At 29.0% G+C, this 18,591-nt stretch overlaps 1 protein-coding gene across 1 annotated transcript; it reads left to right on the top strand.

Moving 5' to 3' along the window:
• Positions 1–365: 365 nt before the first annotated feature.
• Positions 366–1,587, top strand: LOC107923106 (uncharacterized). The gene has a single exon (XM_016853315.2). The coding sequence runs from the start codon at positions 728–730 to the stop codon at positions 1,310–1,312; it is 585 nt and encodes a 194-aa protein (XP_016708804.1). The 5' UTR covers positions 366–727; the 3' UTR covers positions 1,313–1,587.
• Positions 1,588–18,591: the final 17,004 nt, after the last annotated feature.

Below are 18,591 nucleotides of genomic sequence, written 5' to 3'. Positions count from 1 at the left end.
AATTTGGTTATATTTAAAAAAGAAGGATAAATATACACTTTGCTACTTGAACTTAGTTTCATGGTTCAAATTGGTACTTAAGTTTTTTTGTCTAAGTAAGTGTTTGAACTTGACTTTAAGGTTCAATTTGGTACTTAAAGTTTATTTTGATTCAATTAAGCATTTGAACTAAGTTTCTTTGTTTAAATTGATACTTAAATTTGACTTTTTTTTGTCTAAATTAGTACTTATAATATATGCCTTATTTGAATTATGAAACGAAATTTAGGTACTCATTGAAACAAAAATCCTTTATATAAATTCAAATTAAGTAGTGTATATTTAACTTTTTCAAAAATAATTACTTAAACATGCCATATTGCCATATATACCAAGTTTATTTTCCTTGTCATAGTGGAGTTTTGTTAATTTTGGTATATCAACGGTGCATCTTTTGTCTCACCAAAGAAGCAAAGAAAAGTGTGGGCCATTCCACTATAAAAGCCACAAGATTTTGGATTTGGGGATGGCAAAGGAAGGGATACTTTGTGTCGGCTACAACCGACGAAAGGAAACCCTCAAGAAACCCCATCCTCTCCCCCCCCCCTTTCATCTGTTTGTTCTCCACTTATATTTCGCCACAAGGGTTTTCTAGATTCCATCCCCTCAATAAAAACAACACAGCTTTTCCGTAATCTAGAAACCACCGCGGGAAGAAGATCATTAGCACCCCAGCCTACCTGATCACATGGGCAATTGTGTGTTCAAAGGCTTCGGAGAAGTTGAAGATATGGTGAAAGTGGTAACATCCAGCGGTGGCATCATGGAACTATTCGCACCCATCACCGCCGAGTGCATAACCAACGAGTTCCCCGGCCATGCCATTTACCCCACACCTGACTTCCTCTCTCCGCCTCTCCTCCACAACGAAGAGCTCCATGCAGGCCACCTCTACTATCTCCTCCCTACCAACAACAGCTTCGCCAAACACCACGATCAAAACAACGTTGGAGACGTCGACATCAGGAACAGTAACAAGAACATTATATCTACATCTTCATCTATCAATACTCCATATCGCATGTCGTTCGATCAGCAGAGGGTGTTGAAGAGAACCGAGGCGGAGGTGCTGCCTAGGTATAATAGCAGTGGAGTATGGAAGGTGAAGCTGGTGATAAGTCCAGACCAGTTGGCTGAAATCCTGGCGCAGGAGTCTCGAACGGAGGCGTTGATAGAGAGCGTAAGGACGGTGGCTAAGTGTGGAAATGGGGTATCGTCGGTGGCAAATTCTGATCAATTCAGTGTTTCTAGTAGTTGGAAAACTCCATGGTAAAACATGCTGATGGTGTATATATACACATATATGATATTCATTGTTAGCCGTAGTATTTGGTATTGTGATATATAATTGATATGTTCCTTTAGTAAGTATAATTGTTTTAGGTGTAGAGTTAGTTTTTATCCTGGACCTGGAAGGAAGTCAGAAATGTGTGCTAACTAGTGCCATTGATATAAGTATGCGTGATTACAATTTGTAATGATTTTCCAAATCTTTTCTTTAAGAGTGATGTTAATGTTTACTTTCAATAAAATTACATGATGTTATTATATGTATTCTACTGCAAATAGAGTAGATGGGAGGCAAAGGCCAAAGCATCCTAAAAAGCTCCTTTTTTTTAAATCACCGGCCTATAAGGTGATTAAATTGTTGTCTTTAGCTTTTTCCACTGATATTATATGTTATCACATTTTTACTGACCACTGTGCTTAGTTTATAATTTGTGAAAAGGGCCAAAATTACTTGCCATGCAACTCGGTAATCCTTGGTTACTACTTTCGGTTACTCCTGTTCACTTTTTGGCTTAGAAATCAAATACACCCATTCTAAGTTGTTATTGGACATACCTACATATTCAATACATTTTTTTTTTGTTTTATTTCCATTGCCTGTCTCATTAATTACTTTAATTTAATATAAATTATGTTGACACATTATTAAGAGTATATAATTTGATTTGTCATTCTCCTATTATAAATTAATAAAAATGACATAAAATTATAATTTCATACAATCTTCTCTCCTCTTGTGGATGAGAAATTTTATTTATTTAATTTAAATTTTCCTAATTTTGATTATTTTTTAAAGGCAGTTGCTAGTTTTTTTTTTAAGATAATACATAAGAAGTAAATGTTATTGTTGGAACAAAAATATTTTTAATTATTTTTTTAAGAAAAAGTAAAATACTCATATGATTTTATTAATTTATTATTTTTACTTAAAAGGTGATTATTTTTGTTTTTTAAAATTTGATTTAGTATTATTTTACTCGTGAGACTAATTCAAATAGAAGTTTTATGTAAAATTAGATTATAACACACTTATAAATGATGATTGCATAAAATGAAAAGGTTGAGAATTTGAGTAGCTTGATGTACTAGGTTTAAGTCTCATAATGTCTATATTTTGTGTTTAAATTGTTTTTTTATTGGATTTTATATAAAAGCATAAAAAGATTAAAAAAATCCTATAGTAATATTTATTAGTTGTTTTAAAATTGAGTTTTTTAATATTTTTTTATTGAATTAATTTGACTCGTGATATCAACTTGATTAGAGATTTTTGTATTAATGATATAGATATCTAATATAGAATAGATTATGGTGCACCTGCAATATGTGCAGAAATGACGTGTCATGAAACTAACTAAAAATTTGACTAAGGTAAATGCATTTATCAGTTAATAGTATAGCTACGGTGAGCAAAGATATCGTTCTCACAATGACTACAAGTACTAGTAATTACAGTCTTTCTATTATTTAACCGAATAATTCAAGTAATTGATTAAAACTAAAATTAACTACTTATATTACTAATGAACAGACAAAGAACAATTCATGAAAATAATCGATTAACAACCAAAAAGTGAAACAATACCCGTGAATGAATCCGCCTAGATTTCATCTGTCATTATCAATCCAAATTACACAAGTTCTTTATTTAACACATTGATTCGTAAAAATCCCTAAATTATGATACTATCTCTTTCGAGCATAAGAAATACTGTCTAGAGGTTGATTAATTGAAATTTCTTTTTAATTAAAACCTTTATTATCGTATTAACTTGTGCTATGAATTTTCCTATTAGATTTGACTTTAATCTAGTAGATTTATGTCGTCCTATTTCTATGATTGCATGCAATTCCACTCAATTACGCAAGATCTAATCTTAAAAGGGTCTATCAACCATCAATTTAAGCACATTGAACATGAGTCAGTACTCTAAAATTATCAAACCAATAACCAAGCGCACATAATTGAGAACAAGAAACTAAGTATTTATTGAGTAAAATAAAAATCAAACGACAAAACCCATTTTAGGGTTCATGTACCAAGGTATTTAGAAAATTAGTTCATGCTTGAAAATAGAAACATCCAAGATACAATATAGTCGAAAGACATAAAGAAACTCATGATAACTTCCTACGATATCAACTGAGAATCTTCAATCTTGATAGAAATCTGCTTCAAAGTAGGCTTCAATAGTGTTGGTTGAGTTGTTTTCTTGAGTATTCTTTGATGACTCACTTTTATCTTCTTATTTTTGTCATATATACGTTTTAGAATGCCCAAAAAATCTAAAAATAACGATTTTTCACATTTTGGTATGCAATCTCGTGAAATCGATACGGCATACCACACATCCGTGTGGAATGGTTCAGCCCGTGTGGCTTTTATAGCTTGCTCCGATGCTCCATTTTTCACTCGTTTTTCGGTCCATTTTCTTCCAAGTGCTCTATTAAGCATTAAAACATAAATTTAAATGATTAGGGGCATAAAATCCACGACTAACATTGGATAATCACCCAAAAAATGTATTAAGAATGATGTTAAAACATGTTACTTTTAGCACTTACCAAGAAAATATGTAAAAATATATAGAATGGTGAATATTTGGTACATTAGCAATGCACTTTTTTAACTTTACAAGTAGAATTATAAATTTTTCACAAGTCTCATTTTATTATATATATACATATATTTTTTTTATTATACATTATATACACTTGTCACCCTCTAGCAATGTACCAAATAATTTCTCTATATAAAAACCAAATGAGGTTTTGGAAACCATGGTATCCTAGGTAGAAGTTTCATTGTGTGTAGTTATTTTATAGATTTTATCTAAAATGATAACAACAACTCATAATAATATTAATTACTTTATAAAAATAATAGGCTTATAGTCAATTTTTTCAATTAAATTGATATTTGGTTAACTTGTAACACTATTTTAATAAAGGGTAAGACTAATTTAATAAAGGGTTTTAAATAGTATAGAGGCTAAAAGTTCAAAACTTCCATATATTTGATGATTTTTTTTTGTATGAGAATATTTTTTAAAAAAAATATAAATGGTAGTTGTGAAGTTTTGGCACTGTTGGGAAAAAGTTCAGTTCTTGGGTTTTAAGTATCCAGATTCGAGTTTCATAATTATACATATATGAGGCTCTAGTTTTATTATGCACATGTGTGGATTTTAGTCTAAATCATTTTCAATTATCCGTTAATCTATGCCTTGTAATAATTTGATTTTAATATAGATAGTATAATATAAAAAAAAAATTATGGCCTGAATTACTAAAATATAAATCATTTTGTAATGAAATCGAGATTGTAAACTGACAGAAGAGGATCGGGCTCTAACGACCCAGCTGGCATCTCACCCAAACAACAACTTTCCTTTAATGCAGCAAATGGGATTGGGGCGCTAACAAAAACTTGACCCAATCCAATGATATTTCTCCTCATAAGATTACAACGTTGATTCAATTATTACAAGGGAAATGGAAATGTGAATAAATTACTTGTAAATGCATATACAAATATTTTATATTTGATTAATTCATAGGTTAATGAATTAAAAATAATATAAAATTTTAAAACTAATTCAAGTGAAAATGCAAGGGTCCCTTTGATTTTTAATTATTTTTTTTATTCTCTTTTCAAAATTAATTTTTATTCATATATTTTAAAATGAAAAGTATGCTTGAAAAATAAAAATAAAAATATCAAAACTTGTTAAGTGTCTATTTTCTTATAATGAAAATATTATAAATATTAAAACAGTTCCTATGTTTATATAGATTCGAATTAAGGTAATAGATTTGATATATATATATATATATATATATTGTGTTTATTAGACTTAAATGGGTCAATTCTTTATTTAAATTTAAAGTTATAAAATACTTAATTTCAACTTGTTAAATTTTATAAATCATTTTTAATAAAAAACAATAAAAACAACTTTTTTATTTAAAAATGTTTTCTTATGTGTTTTTCACTTTTCAAGAAAACAAGAACAAAAATGGCATTCATTTGAAACCAACAGGGCATGATCTTAATTTTTTATTAAAAAATATATTTATATATTTGTTGATAATTATAAGGCTAATATTCTTTGTATCTATACTATTTTTAGATCTCTATATAAGTCGATGTTACGAGTTAATCGAATATCAATTTAGTCACAATGATAAAAAAATTATTTTTCTAGAACAACAAAAAATTATTATATAAAATCTAAAAAATAATTTAGAGTCAAAATAAATATAAAAAAGCAACCATGGACTTGAACGTAAAACATCAACATTTTAAAAACTTCAACCTTATCATTTGAATTAAAAAAAAATTTATATAAAATTATTATAAATATATATTTTTTACCCTCGTTACTTAATTATCAGGAATTACAAATTCTTCAACAATAAAATTTTGAAAGAAAAAAATAATTTAATTTCATGAAATATATAAGAAAAGACTTTTGTTATATATATGAAGGTTTGTGGGAAATACGGCATCGCGTGGTAGAAAGTGGAAGTGTAGTTAAAATTGTAAAGAGCACCCCAACCATAAGAATCCTTTTAATGGTTAGACACAGTTCATATCCAAAAGTTAGCGAATCTCCAGCCTGCTTCTGCACTCTTCAAGTAATACATAATAGCATGATTGAAATGACGTTTTATTGCTATCTACAATGTGTTACCTGGGGACATTTGTTTGCTCCGCGTTATAAATATTCTTCTTTTCTATTTTAGAAAAGCGACATTTACCTCTATTATTCAAAATAAAGAAAAGGCGTAGCTGCTAAATCAAACAGGACTTGCAGCTTTTCAATCCTTTTGGGTAACACGGCAGGTGCATCATTCTAGAAAGCACATCAATTGCTAAAACTATAATAAAGGCCCAACATTATAAACTAGATTACATTTTGTATTTTTTACTCAAAAATTTCATTTATTTATACTATAAAAAAATTAATATCGTCCTCATGTTAACATATATGGACGAATTTTTAACAGTAAAAATGGATGCAATTTTTAACAATATAACCAATTTATTTTTTGATCTAACATACAAAGACTAATTTATCTAATTTTTTAATAAATGAGATAAAATACAATCTGACTTGTAAACAATAACCTCTATAGTTCTTTTATCCCAAGAATTTCATATTGATGGTGTATATACTCTATGGTCAATAAACTAACTAAAAATTTAATTAAGGCAAGTGCACTTATCAATTAATAGTATAGTTACAGTGAGCAAATATATTGTTCCTATGAGAATTACAAGTACTAGTAATTGATGTCTTTCATTTATTTAATTGATTATTTCAAATGATTGATTAAAACTAAAATTAACTAGTTTAATTAACTAACGAATGCAACAAAGAATAAAACATGAAAATAATCGAATAACAACCAAGAAACGAAACAATACCCAAGAAAAAATCCACCTAGATTTCATCAGTCACTATCAATCTAAATTACGCAATTTCTTTACTTAACACTTTGATCCGTAGAAATCTCTAAATTATACTAATATCTCTTTAGAGCATAAGAGCAGCTGACTCTAGGTTGATTAATTAAAAAAATTCTAATTAAAACTCCCATTATCGTATTAATTCGTATGGATTCTTCTATTAGATTTTACTCTAATATAGTGGATTTATGTTGTTTTATTTATATGATTGCATGCAACCCCACTCAATTACACAATATATAATCTTATATAAGGTCAATTCAACCACCGATTTAAGCACGTCGAATATGGATCAATACTCTAAAAATATTAAACAAAGAATTTAGCACACATAATTGAGAATAAAAAAACTAAGTATTTATCGCGTAAAATAAAAATCAAACGGCATAATTCATTGTAAGATTCATCTCCCTAAGTATTTAGAAAATCAGTTCATACTCTAAAATAGAAAAATCTAAGATATAATATAACTTAAAGAAATAAAGAAACTGATGATAACTTCCTAAGAAATCAATTGGAAATCATCAATCTTGATGGAACTTCGCTTCAAAGTCGGCTTCAATGATGTTTTTCGAGTTGTTTTCTTAAGTATTCTCTGATGGCTCCTTCACGTCTTCTTATTTTTGTCATATATACGTCTTAGAATGCCCGCAAAACATAAAAATCACTATTTTTCACAGTTTGATATGCAATCTCGTGAAATCGACATGACCTACTACACCCTCGTGTGGTTCCTTCAACTTGCTCCGACGCTCCGATTTTTGCTCATTTTGCTCTAAAGTGCTCTATTAAGCATTAAATATGAATTTAAAGGATTGAGAGTATAAAATTCATAATTAACATCGGATAATCACCCAAAAACACATTATGAATACAGTTAATACATGTTACTTTTAGTATTTATCAATACTTTTCCTCATCATGTTTAATTTATGAGATATCTTTTTGTAAATGAAAACATGAAACTCAATCGACCAAAGATAAATGTGTTGATGGGAACAGGTACATTTTACATTCAACTAAATTTACTTAAATTAGTTAGTTTAAACTAAACTAATTGTTAATTAAACTTGGTAAGTTTATAAATTTGTTTTATTTGCTACAAGTTGAAAAGATAAATGAAAAAAATGCTTCTTCTTCTTTTTTTTTTACCTAAACAATTAAATATGAATTAAATCTTAAATGTATTTATAGGTGTATAACAACCACATTTTTAACAATCAAAATTCTTAGACAAACAAATGAAGATGTTATAAAGAGTGTAAAGGTCTCATGACAAGTAGTATCAGAATAATTCTTAATTGTCAAAATTTCATATCAAACACCCCAACGGATGGGGTAAGTATAGTGGACCAACCATGACTCCACAACAAATCCTTAGTGGCAGGTTAAGCAAATTGATGGTAAAACCTATACATGGACATAATAAGAATGGATGGGAAAAAATCTCAAGCTAATTTTTTTTTAAATTTAGGTCAAGTGCTTTAAAAAGGGTACAAATATCAAATTTATATATGAATTGTGGTATAAATATGCAATTTGAAACATGAACTTTGATTTAATATAATTATATTTATGAAACTTAAATTGTAGTTCATATGTATACATGGAACATTAATTTTAATTCAATTGTACATATTTAAAGAAATAAATACATACATTTACTTTCATATTAGATTAATATAATTGCTTTTGTTTGCAATATATCAACATAAAATGATGCTAATTCAATAATGTTGTTAATGATTTGTGAAAATTGAATCAAATCAAAATTTCATGAATAAAATTGCATAAAATCAAAGTTCATGTATACAGTTGCACATTAAACTAAAATTCATGTATATTTTTAAAATTTATCCCTAAAAAAACAAGTATATAAATCTCGAGAAAAAAAAAGGGAAAACATAGTGCATTAAAAAAGTTGTAATTTTAATTTTTGGCTTAAGGGTGCAAACCTTCAAACATATTAAAAAAAGAAATTAAGTCTCTACTTTTTTTTGTACTTATTTGCGTACTTGAACTTTTAAAATGCATAAAAAAAGCTCTCAAACCTTTAAAAAAAATAATTAAGCCCCTACTATTTTTTTGCACTCAATTGGGTATTTGAAATTTTAAAATACATTAAAAATACTCTCAAACTTTTTCAAAAAAAATAAATTAAGCCCCTGCTTTTATAAAAAATTATATAAAAAAATAAATCAATAAAAAATATAAATATTATTAAATTTTAATAAAAATAAAAATATTAAAAATTAGGAAAAAATTAGGAAAAATATAAAATATATAGAAATATGAAAAAATTATAAAAGTTTATAAAGTCGTAAGAAAATTATACAAAATGTAAAGAAATATAAATTTCGTAAATTTTTTTTATAAAAATTATTGTACCAAAAGAAGCATTTTATAATTTTTCTATAACTTTTATTAATTTTTATTTTTTTATCATTTTTTGCCACATGTCACGCTGTGTTGCGACACGTGATGACTTTAATTGAAAAAAAACTAGGGGTCATTAATTTTTTTATGATTTTTATAAAATTTTACAATTTTTATAAAAAAATTTCTAATTTTTAATAAATTGTAACTTTTTTATATTTATACTAAAATTTAATAATTTTTCTAAAATTTATTATTTATTTTTATTTTTATTTTTTTTCTAATTTTTAATAAGAGCTGGGGCTTAATTGCTATTTTAAAAAATTTTGAGGGTATTTTTGATGCATTTTGAAAGTTTAAATACCCAATTGTACCCAATTGAGTGAAAAAAAAAGAGAGCAGGGCCTTAATTGCTTTTTTTGAAGGAGTTTGGGGCCTTTTTTATGTTTATGCATTTTGAAAATTCAAGTGCTCAATTGAGTGCAAAAAAAAAGAAGAAGAAAGAATGGGCTTAATTGCTTTTTTTGAAAAAGTTTGAGAATTTTTTACCTCCTTAAGCCTTATTTATTTATATGTTGTTTTAAAACATTATAAATTAACATTTTTAATGGTTAAGGTAGTTGTCTTTTTAAACTTTATCTTTGCTTCAAAATGAATAGTAACTTTTGTAATAGAGATTAATTTGCTCTTGAACCTGAAATAGAGGGACTCGTCAAGTATTTTCACCTATAAATTACCATTTTTGCAAGGTTTAGTACAAATAAATCACACGTTGGCGTGTAGAATGCAACTATAAAATTGAGGTTTTGTTTTTTTGGTAAACTATATAATAGAGCTTGGAGCATACTAATAAAATTCTCTTACCAATATATCATTATTTTCCCTTACAAATAATTGTTGTAGGACTGATCCAAAGGTTTTGTTTTTTGTTAGGTGTGTTTGTGGTCAGTAATTCTCTAGAATTGGTTAAATGATTTCATAATTGTTTACCTGTACATTAGCCCTTTTAGCTCTCATGTATGTAAATTTAAGCTCCGAACCTTGGCCTTAATTAAAGTTCTTGAAGCTCACAACGAAAATATGCCAAACTCGGAATGCTTAATTGCAACATGAAGATGGCAGATGCTAGGGGAGAGTGTAGAGAGAGTGATTTAAATTGAAAATGTCTGCAGACAGTTGCTTAATTTTCTCATGTTTACTTCAATTTTCATCATTGGATAACAATTCTTAAGCATTAATATTCAAACCTTTCTCTCTTCTCGCCAGCCTTTGCTTTAACTTCAACAATTAGTATATCATCGATTCGAAGACAAAAATAAGTAGTTAGGTGAAAACCCCTTAAAATTAATGATCTACATGCTCGTGTGTATGTAAGTGTAGAAGGAGGTTTGATTAATCCATGAAAGTTGGTGATTCATTATCAAGCTTTTGAAATAGAAAAACAGAATAATGGAGTGAGAGGGGAAGCTTTATTGACAATCCCGAAGGCATCTTCTCTCATTTCAACTTCTTTTTTGTTTTTACTTTTAGGAAAAGGCCCCTTAGATGGATAAATATTCTCCACTACCACTCCCACTCCATTTATAAACAAATTGATCAGTTTTAAGCAATTGTCGGGTCGGCTTTTTATTCTGAAACAGGACTTTGACCATCTTCTGTCTTACAAGTTTTATCACATGATTTTTTATGATCCATAAAATAACTCGAAAGAATTTCAAGGGTCATCTCCCACAAAGAATAAATGTGCTTTAAGTTTCTTTTTAGAACAAATCTTTAGAATTCCTGTGGGAGCAGTTGTCAGGGAATCGACCAACACCCAGAATCTAACTTAATAATTGAACTAATAATTCCTTAAAAGGAGCCCAACATCAGTGGCTTTTCTCGCAAAAGTTACGACACATCTCTTTCCAAGTTTTTTATATAGAAAATCACAGCTCAAAGATACACTAAACTTAATTTCCCCCCATTCAAACATGAACAAACCAACAAATTATAGTGAGTCAGGTACAATATTTTATTTGCTACTGATAACATCAAGAAGTCGAAGTTGCCTCAACCAAATCATGGGTTTTCTCAGTAGAATCTACCATTTATACGATAGCATCCATCAATCTACCTATATACTTGTCGACAACAGTTTTTAATGACTTTTATGACTTTGCTTTAATTATTAACTAATTGTTTAGTCTATATGTTAGCTTTTATCAGTAAAACACAACATATTGGGAAAAGGAGATAACAACAAAGTTTAACTCCTGATTTTTAAAATGCGTTAATCACTACTCCCTTATAGCCTTATGCTTTTTGGTAATATAATATATACTATTACAAGCTTCTAAACATGTCCCCTGGATTTTTACACGGAGGGAAATCATGGAGAAAATTTTGTAATTTAAACTAATCCTGACGCTCTCTAACCAAATTTCACACAACAAAGCGGTTTTCATGAAAATAACGTTGCAAGTAAAATTAGTATGTTATGGGGGTGAAAAGGAAAGTTACAGGTGACCAATTGGCAAAGTCAAATCTAGCAGCCATGCCTGAAACTTCAAGGTTTTTGTTTGTTAGGATAAGCACATGGCTTATGTTTGGGGCATCACGAAATTCAAAACCCCACTAAGCAAAGGTGGAATTTACGTGCTCTGTGTATCCATAACCTATAGGAGGACATGCTAAATTGTAAAAGACTATTTTAGATAATGTTAAAATATGCTCTACTTTTTATATATGTGAAATTTAATTCTCTTATTTTTATTTTTAAAAATTTAGTCCTTCAACTTTTTAGATTTAAAAATACAAATTCAATTATTTTAAACTCATTACAACATCATTTTTTTTTGTTACGTAGCTACTAAGTGAATATACTTATTATTTCAAAATGTCACACTGGCGAATTTAATAGAATAATTTTAACACCATCAACAATTAGACATAAATTTTAAATCCAAAAAGTAGAAAAATTAAATTCCAAATATATAAAAAATATGGAAACCTGCAGAACATTTTAACCTTTAAAAATTGACATAAAAATTAATTTTTCTTTTTCATTCAACTTCATACAAAAAAAAATTCATTTGTAAAACTATTCAAAATAACTCACTTAAACACTTAAAATTAATTTTTAAATAATAAATAATTAAATTTGTTAAAATTTAATTTAATTCATTTTAATAATATATAAACTAAATTAATTGATTTAATAATAAATAAATCACCTTCCAAATATGTTTAAAACTCAAATAACAGTAAGTGGAGGTTGGAACAGAAAATGATCCTTTTCATGAATCAAGGATAATAATTACAAGTCTGAAAGTTTTTAAAAAATAACTAAGAAATTATAAATAATTTCAACAGAGTAAGATATCGAATGAATACCCCTACCACTAAATAACATATCAATTAAAGGTAGCATTTTCACCCATACCATCACCAACAGATTTTTTAAGTTGCCTTTCCATGTAAACTTTTACAAAGTTCAGCTTATTATATTCATGGGTCTTACCACACTTCCAACCAGCTTATGGGAGACAAGTAAAACTTTTCACTATTATTATTCGTTTAGGTTTAAAAGTTCGTATGAAGCTTGAATTTAGACTATTTTTAAATTTATGATAATTTGTATTATGTTATTTTTATATATTATATAATTCCTTGAAAGAATAAATCTATGCTAGTGGACTTAAAATGGGTCTAAAAATAAACTTACTCTAAAAAAGGTTGAAATGACTATAAAAAATTTAATAAATAAAAAATATTAAAATAAAATGAATTAAATATTTTTTTAAAAAATAAAAAATAACACGGGTGAGTCTAAAATGAGTTTGAGTTAGTCTTTTATACATATGGACAAGTTTAGATAGAATTTTAGGCCCATATTTCGGGTCAGGCTAAAATTGAAAAAATATAAAGTATGTTAATATCATGTTTAGATCTAAGCCAATCCAGTCCATGAACACCTGTATAGAGAAATCATGAATTTTGTATATATTACCTATTAATTTTTTTTTATTTAAAACGAAAGAGAAAACGAGAGATTATTCTTCAATTATATTTAGAAGAAAAGTAGAATATTTTAATAATGGGTCTTTTATTTTTTAAAATGTACGGTATATACTCCAATATATATTTATACCTATTATATATATAAATCAATTCTAAAATTATAAATAGTTATTGACTGCTCATTTTTAAAATTATTTATTCAATCCCATTTATTAAAATAAAATTTATTTTATTACCATTACCATTAGATTATTTATTAAAGTAGAATTCTTTAATTTATTTTTTATTATATTGAATATGACCTATCTCTTTCTATTTTTTTAAAGTTCATTGATAAAATAAATTATTGTTGATAAAATTTAAATTATTTATCCTCTGATTTTTTTATTTATCATATATATTTTATCAAGTAAACTATCAATTATCTTTATTGATTTTTATTATCTTTATTAAAGTAAAATATTTTAGTTAATTTATATATATATATATAATTTTTTCCATACAAAAATATTTGTTGGTTATTTTGATCTTATTCAGTAAAATACATTATTGGCTGAGAAAAAAAATATACTCGTTTTATTGTATTTGTTTTTTTTAATAACATTTATTATTTATTATTATTTTTTGTCAAAAATAACTTCGATTTAAAAATCCTTCAATAAACATTGAGCTGAAAAAGATGAAAAGCCTCGGTGATATTTTGTGCTATGTCATTTCAGTATTAAACCGAAGAGCATGGAAACAACCCAAAAAAAAAAAAAAAATTGACAGATAAGCTGTCAAGCTAATTAATTAGAGACATATCGAGCCCCAGCAACAAAAACAGCTAATTCTCATTTTCTCATTCAACAATCATTGGAACATATGACAAATTTTAGTCTGATCGAAGCTTGACTTCTTTATTTAATTAGTGCATTTATGAGTTCTTCATACCCGACAAATGGTGATGCCATGCTAAGATTTTAGATTCTTCATAATTCAACAAAATTCACAACCATACTATACTATTGTCTCAAGAATATTCGATTAATGTATAAGTGTACATAATTGTTGATAAGTAATAAAGTGAAAAGTATATCAAGTATCATTTCTATAGGGATTGTTTATGTGAATCAAGTATTGCAAAATTAATTACTAACAATTAATTGGTGATAAAAATAAATTTAAGTGGCGAGTTTGATTAAATTAAACTAACCTAAATATACATTAAATTAAATTAAATAAATGAAGGAATGAGTATGCATGTCTTTTAGAGAAATCACAGTACCATGCATGTGTCAGAATAATTATCCTTCCTAACTTAGAAATATTTAAATGCTGCTAATGATGTTACGGAAAATTCCATGGCAACTCCTATTTATCAATCCTATTTTAATTACGAGTATTTTGGCTTCTCTCGAAGGCTAAAGTTTAATCTCTTGTCTGCATATGTTTATGTCTGTTACGACTTCAACGTTACCTTTTCAGGCATCGTCTAAGAATTCAACTTATTAAATTATTAAGTATAGCAGTGTCTACATCAACAACTTAGTAAAATTAATAAGCAAAAAATAAATTAATGTGAGGTAGCAGTAATATTTCTATATTGAAATTGTTTAATCACATGAATCCTATGCAAGGTAATAAGGTTCTCTTGAATTATTACAAACTTTAACCTAATTCTCTCGAATATAAATTAAACATGCACTATTCAGATTGTAACAGCTCGATTTTGGGCCCAGTCGGAACAGTGGTTTCGGGGCCACAAATCTGACGAGGAAAAATTTATTTTTATTATATTTTTATGGTCTACGGTTTCACAGAATGATTTCGTGAAAATTTCGTTCGAAAATTTTGACGTGTGGGCATTGTTCATAAGAAAAATTTTGTAATTTTGCGAAAAGTTCTTAGAGCTTCTGAATTAGTCCCGATTTGATTTTACAGTTCATATTGAGCTTCTATAGTCCAATTAAAACAGTTCATATTGAGCTTCTATAGTCCAATTAAGGGACAATATGATTATTTCTGAATATGAATTGTATTTTTGAATGATTTATTTGAAATTAATCTGTAAACTCCGGTAATGCTCCGAAACCCTGTTCTGGTGATGAATACAGGTTAGGAGTATTACATAGAAAATGTGTCAATTAATTACAGTTTGGTTAGGATTAAATAATTAATTCAATTGCATTCCCTACATTTATAATGCATGAATAACGTAGTCATAATTTTATTTGAATGCATAAACAGTCAAAACACACAACAACACTAGCAACATAAATAATCTAAGCTACGGAAATTAAATTATTATAACACTGAAGAAATTAAGCAACCATAATTATATTAAAAACAATAAATTCAGTTGCAAACATGATTTCTTAAATTGAACAACAAGAAATTAAAAAATAAAGGGAAAGAATTGCAAAGCCGTTTTCGATGATTCTTCGATCCTTGCTCCTTTTTTGTGCTTCACTCCTTGCCATAGCAATCAAGCCAAAATGCTCCTCCAATGGCCAAATGGACTACTCTTAAATCCTTACACAACTCACTTGAAAAATGAAAAAATGAGAAAGAAAAGTAAAGAGAAAAAAGTGAGAAAGATGGATGAACGAGGGATAACGAAATGATGGAGTGATGGGTGGTATTTATACTAGTAGGGGACAACTTGTATTTGCTAAAAATAATAGTCAATCCCCCTTCCCATGACCGACCACCTTGAGAAGAGGAGTGAGTAGAATAGCTTTGCTAAAAATAGTAAAAACAAGGCATGTTTCAAGGAAGGAGTTGAACTATCACTTGGCAAACTTACTGAGGTTGTTTTGCAATTTTTATAAAGTCTAGGGACCTTTAATTTAATTACTCCATGGATGGTTGGGCTACTGGTTAACTAAATTTGGGCTCTTCCTTAATTGGATGGTTTAGCTTCAAAATTGACCAAGAGGCTTGACTACTTCACTGATCCAATTTCCGAGCTGGGTTAAATCTGTCAATTATCAATTATTCTAATTAATTTTGGATGTCCATAGCTAATTAATTATCAGCCTTCCTTTGCATGACTTTTGCTACAGAAGACTGCTATAGCATCGAGCATTGAGCAAGCGAGCTTTGAGGTCAGTTTTCTTCTTATTGTACAAAACTATGAAAAACAGGTAAAAATATGTCAAATTAGCATGTAAATAATTAAAAAAGAAAATTTGTCTTTAATTTAATCCATCTAATTAATTTTGTAATAAAATTACAAATTTCTTTATTTAAATACTCAGAATTTGCATGAATTACAAGTAAATATATAACAAATATTATCATTGTTGAGAGGATTTTACCTAAATATTATTTTCGATCCAAATAAGACTATACTCAGATTGTAAAATGGATGAGGACACCTATAATTATACAAAAAAAAACTATATATATGATATTGTTACACCCCCTGCGACTTAGGACACAAGTCAACATAACAAGCCACTTGAGAAACGCCTACAGACAACCATCCACTCTCCCTTGCTTGAGTGGACATCAAATGACTAACGTCCCAAATAACCTATCTCCCATTGAACCATTGATCTATCATCAAATGCAGTAGTCAATTCGGGTCAATTCCACACTTAAGGAGCTTATTTTCTAGACAATTTAGGATTTTATATTTTGTTTTTAATAATTAGGCCTTAGGATTAAAAATTAATTAAAATAAGTAATTTTAACACATTTTGTAGGTGTTGTGACCCAATAGGCCAATACGGGCCATAGGTTGTGCTAATTGGTTTAATTGAGTGTGTAGGATGAATATACAAAGACTCAATTGACGTGGAAGCAATGGTCGAATGATGCATAAGCTTTTCGGGATGTCAAGGCACCAAACGAATGACACAAGGCAAATTTTTGGTGTCGTGTCGCGGTACGCAAGGGGTGTGGCGTGACACACATCAACGTGTTGGCCAAGTTCATCGAGGTTATTTTCGTCAGCACAATCAAACTTATACGAAGATATAGGATGTGCTGAAGACCTAATTTGGGCTGCCAGCACCTCTATAAATAAAACATTAGGGGTTTGATGTAACTAAGTCATTCTAGACGCCTTCAAAAACCCTAGTAGTTTAAAAATAGATTTAGTTTATTTTCTATTCGGCTTTTCAAGACTTCCTTGTTTTCATTTTGAAATTAGTCTTGATTCAAAAGTTTATTTATTCAATTCAAGCATTTCAGTTTATGCTCGTTTGCATTTGTTTTATTTCTTTATTCCAATCAAGTAATTTGCTACTTCGTTCCCCATTCAATATTCAATCCACGATTATTCAAAGCTCTTTTCTCTTACGAATCAATCGTGTTTACGTGATGTATTCAATTGAAGTTGAGATCATGAATAACATGGGTGGCTAAATCCCTTAGGGGAGATTAACGAGTGGATAGGGATATAACTAATGGAGGATTTAAGGTTCCCAAGAGGGATTAGTTGGCATGAATACATGTGCTTAAACCACTAGGCTTAACAACCCTAGGAAGTTATGATAGGTTAGACGAGGTCAGGAGATAAGTTAAACCGAGCAAGTCGTAATTGTAACACTCCTAACCCTTATCAGTCACTGGAACAAGTTTACAGAGAATTACTGTACCTTTTAGATTAAATACGAACAATTCATAACATTTAATGTACAAATCGAAAACTAATTATCAAACACTTAGATGGCCCCTTGAATGAGCCTTTGAGGCTAAATGTACGCATTAGAAGTAAATAGGGACTAAAACGTAAGCTCAAAGAATTTTTTCCAAAATTTCAAAATTTTTCCTTAGATGCAAGGGATACATGCCCGTGTAGCCTGAGCCACATGTGTGGCTAGGCTTTGTGGCTCACACGGCCAAGAGACACGGGTGTGTCTTAGGCCGTGTGGGCATTTGATGTGAGGCACATGACCACATCCCAGCTCGTGTCAATACCCGTGTAACTCACTGACTTGGGTCACATGGCCAACTCACAAGCCCCTGTGCTTGTAACACCCTAAACCCGCATCTGTCACTGGAACAGAGTTACTGAGCATTACCGGACTTATAACTCAATCAATCAAAATTTCATGTACATGTCTCAATCAATTCAGAAACCATTAATAAACATTCATGTGGTATCTAATACAAGCCCTCAATGCCTAAAATAATCATTACAATTAGCTCGGGGTTAAACCGAGTACTCAAGAAATTTTTCTGAAAATATATATATTTTTCAAAGAAACAGGGACACAAGCCAGTGTGGCTAGGCCGTGTGGGCGTTCAAGATGAGACACACGGTCGTATCCCAGCCCGTGTCCTTACCTGTGTAACTCTTTGACTTGTGTCACACGTCCAGCCACATGCCCATGTATTAGGCAGTGTGGACAATTTAATTTTCAAATTTTAGGTGCAGGGGACACACGGCCAAACCGCACGCCCGTACGCATGGC

The sequence above is a fragment of the Gossypium hirsutum genome, chromosome A11 (genome assembly GCF_007990345.1).
Source record: "Gossypium hirsutum isolate 1008001.06 chromosome A11, Gossypium_hirsutum_v2.1, whole genome shotgun sequence".
Lineage (NCBI taxonomy): Eukaryota > Viridiplantae > Streptophyta > Magnoliopsida > Malvales > Malvaceae > Gossypium > Gossypium hirsutum.
The sequence above is the reverse complement of the archived record's forward strand: the minus strand, read 5'-3'. Positions and strand labels throughout refer to the sequence as shown.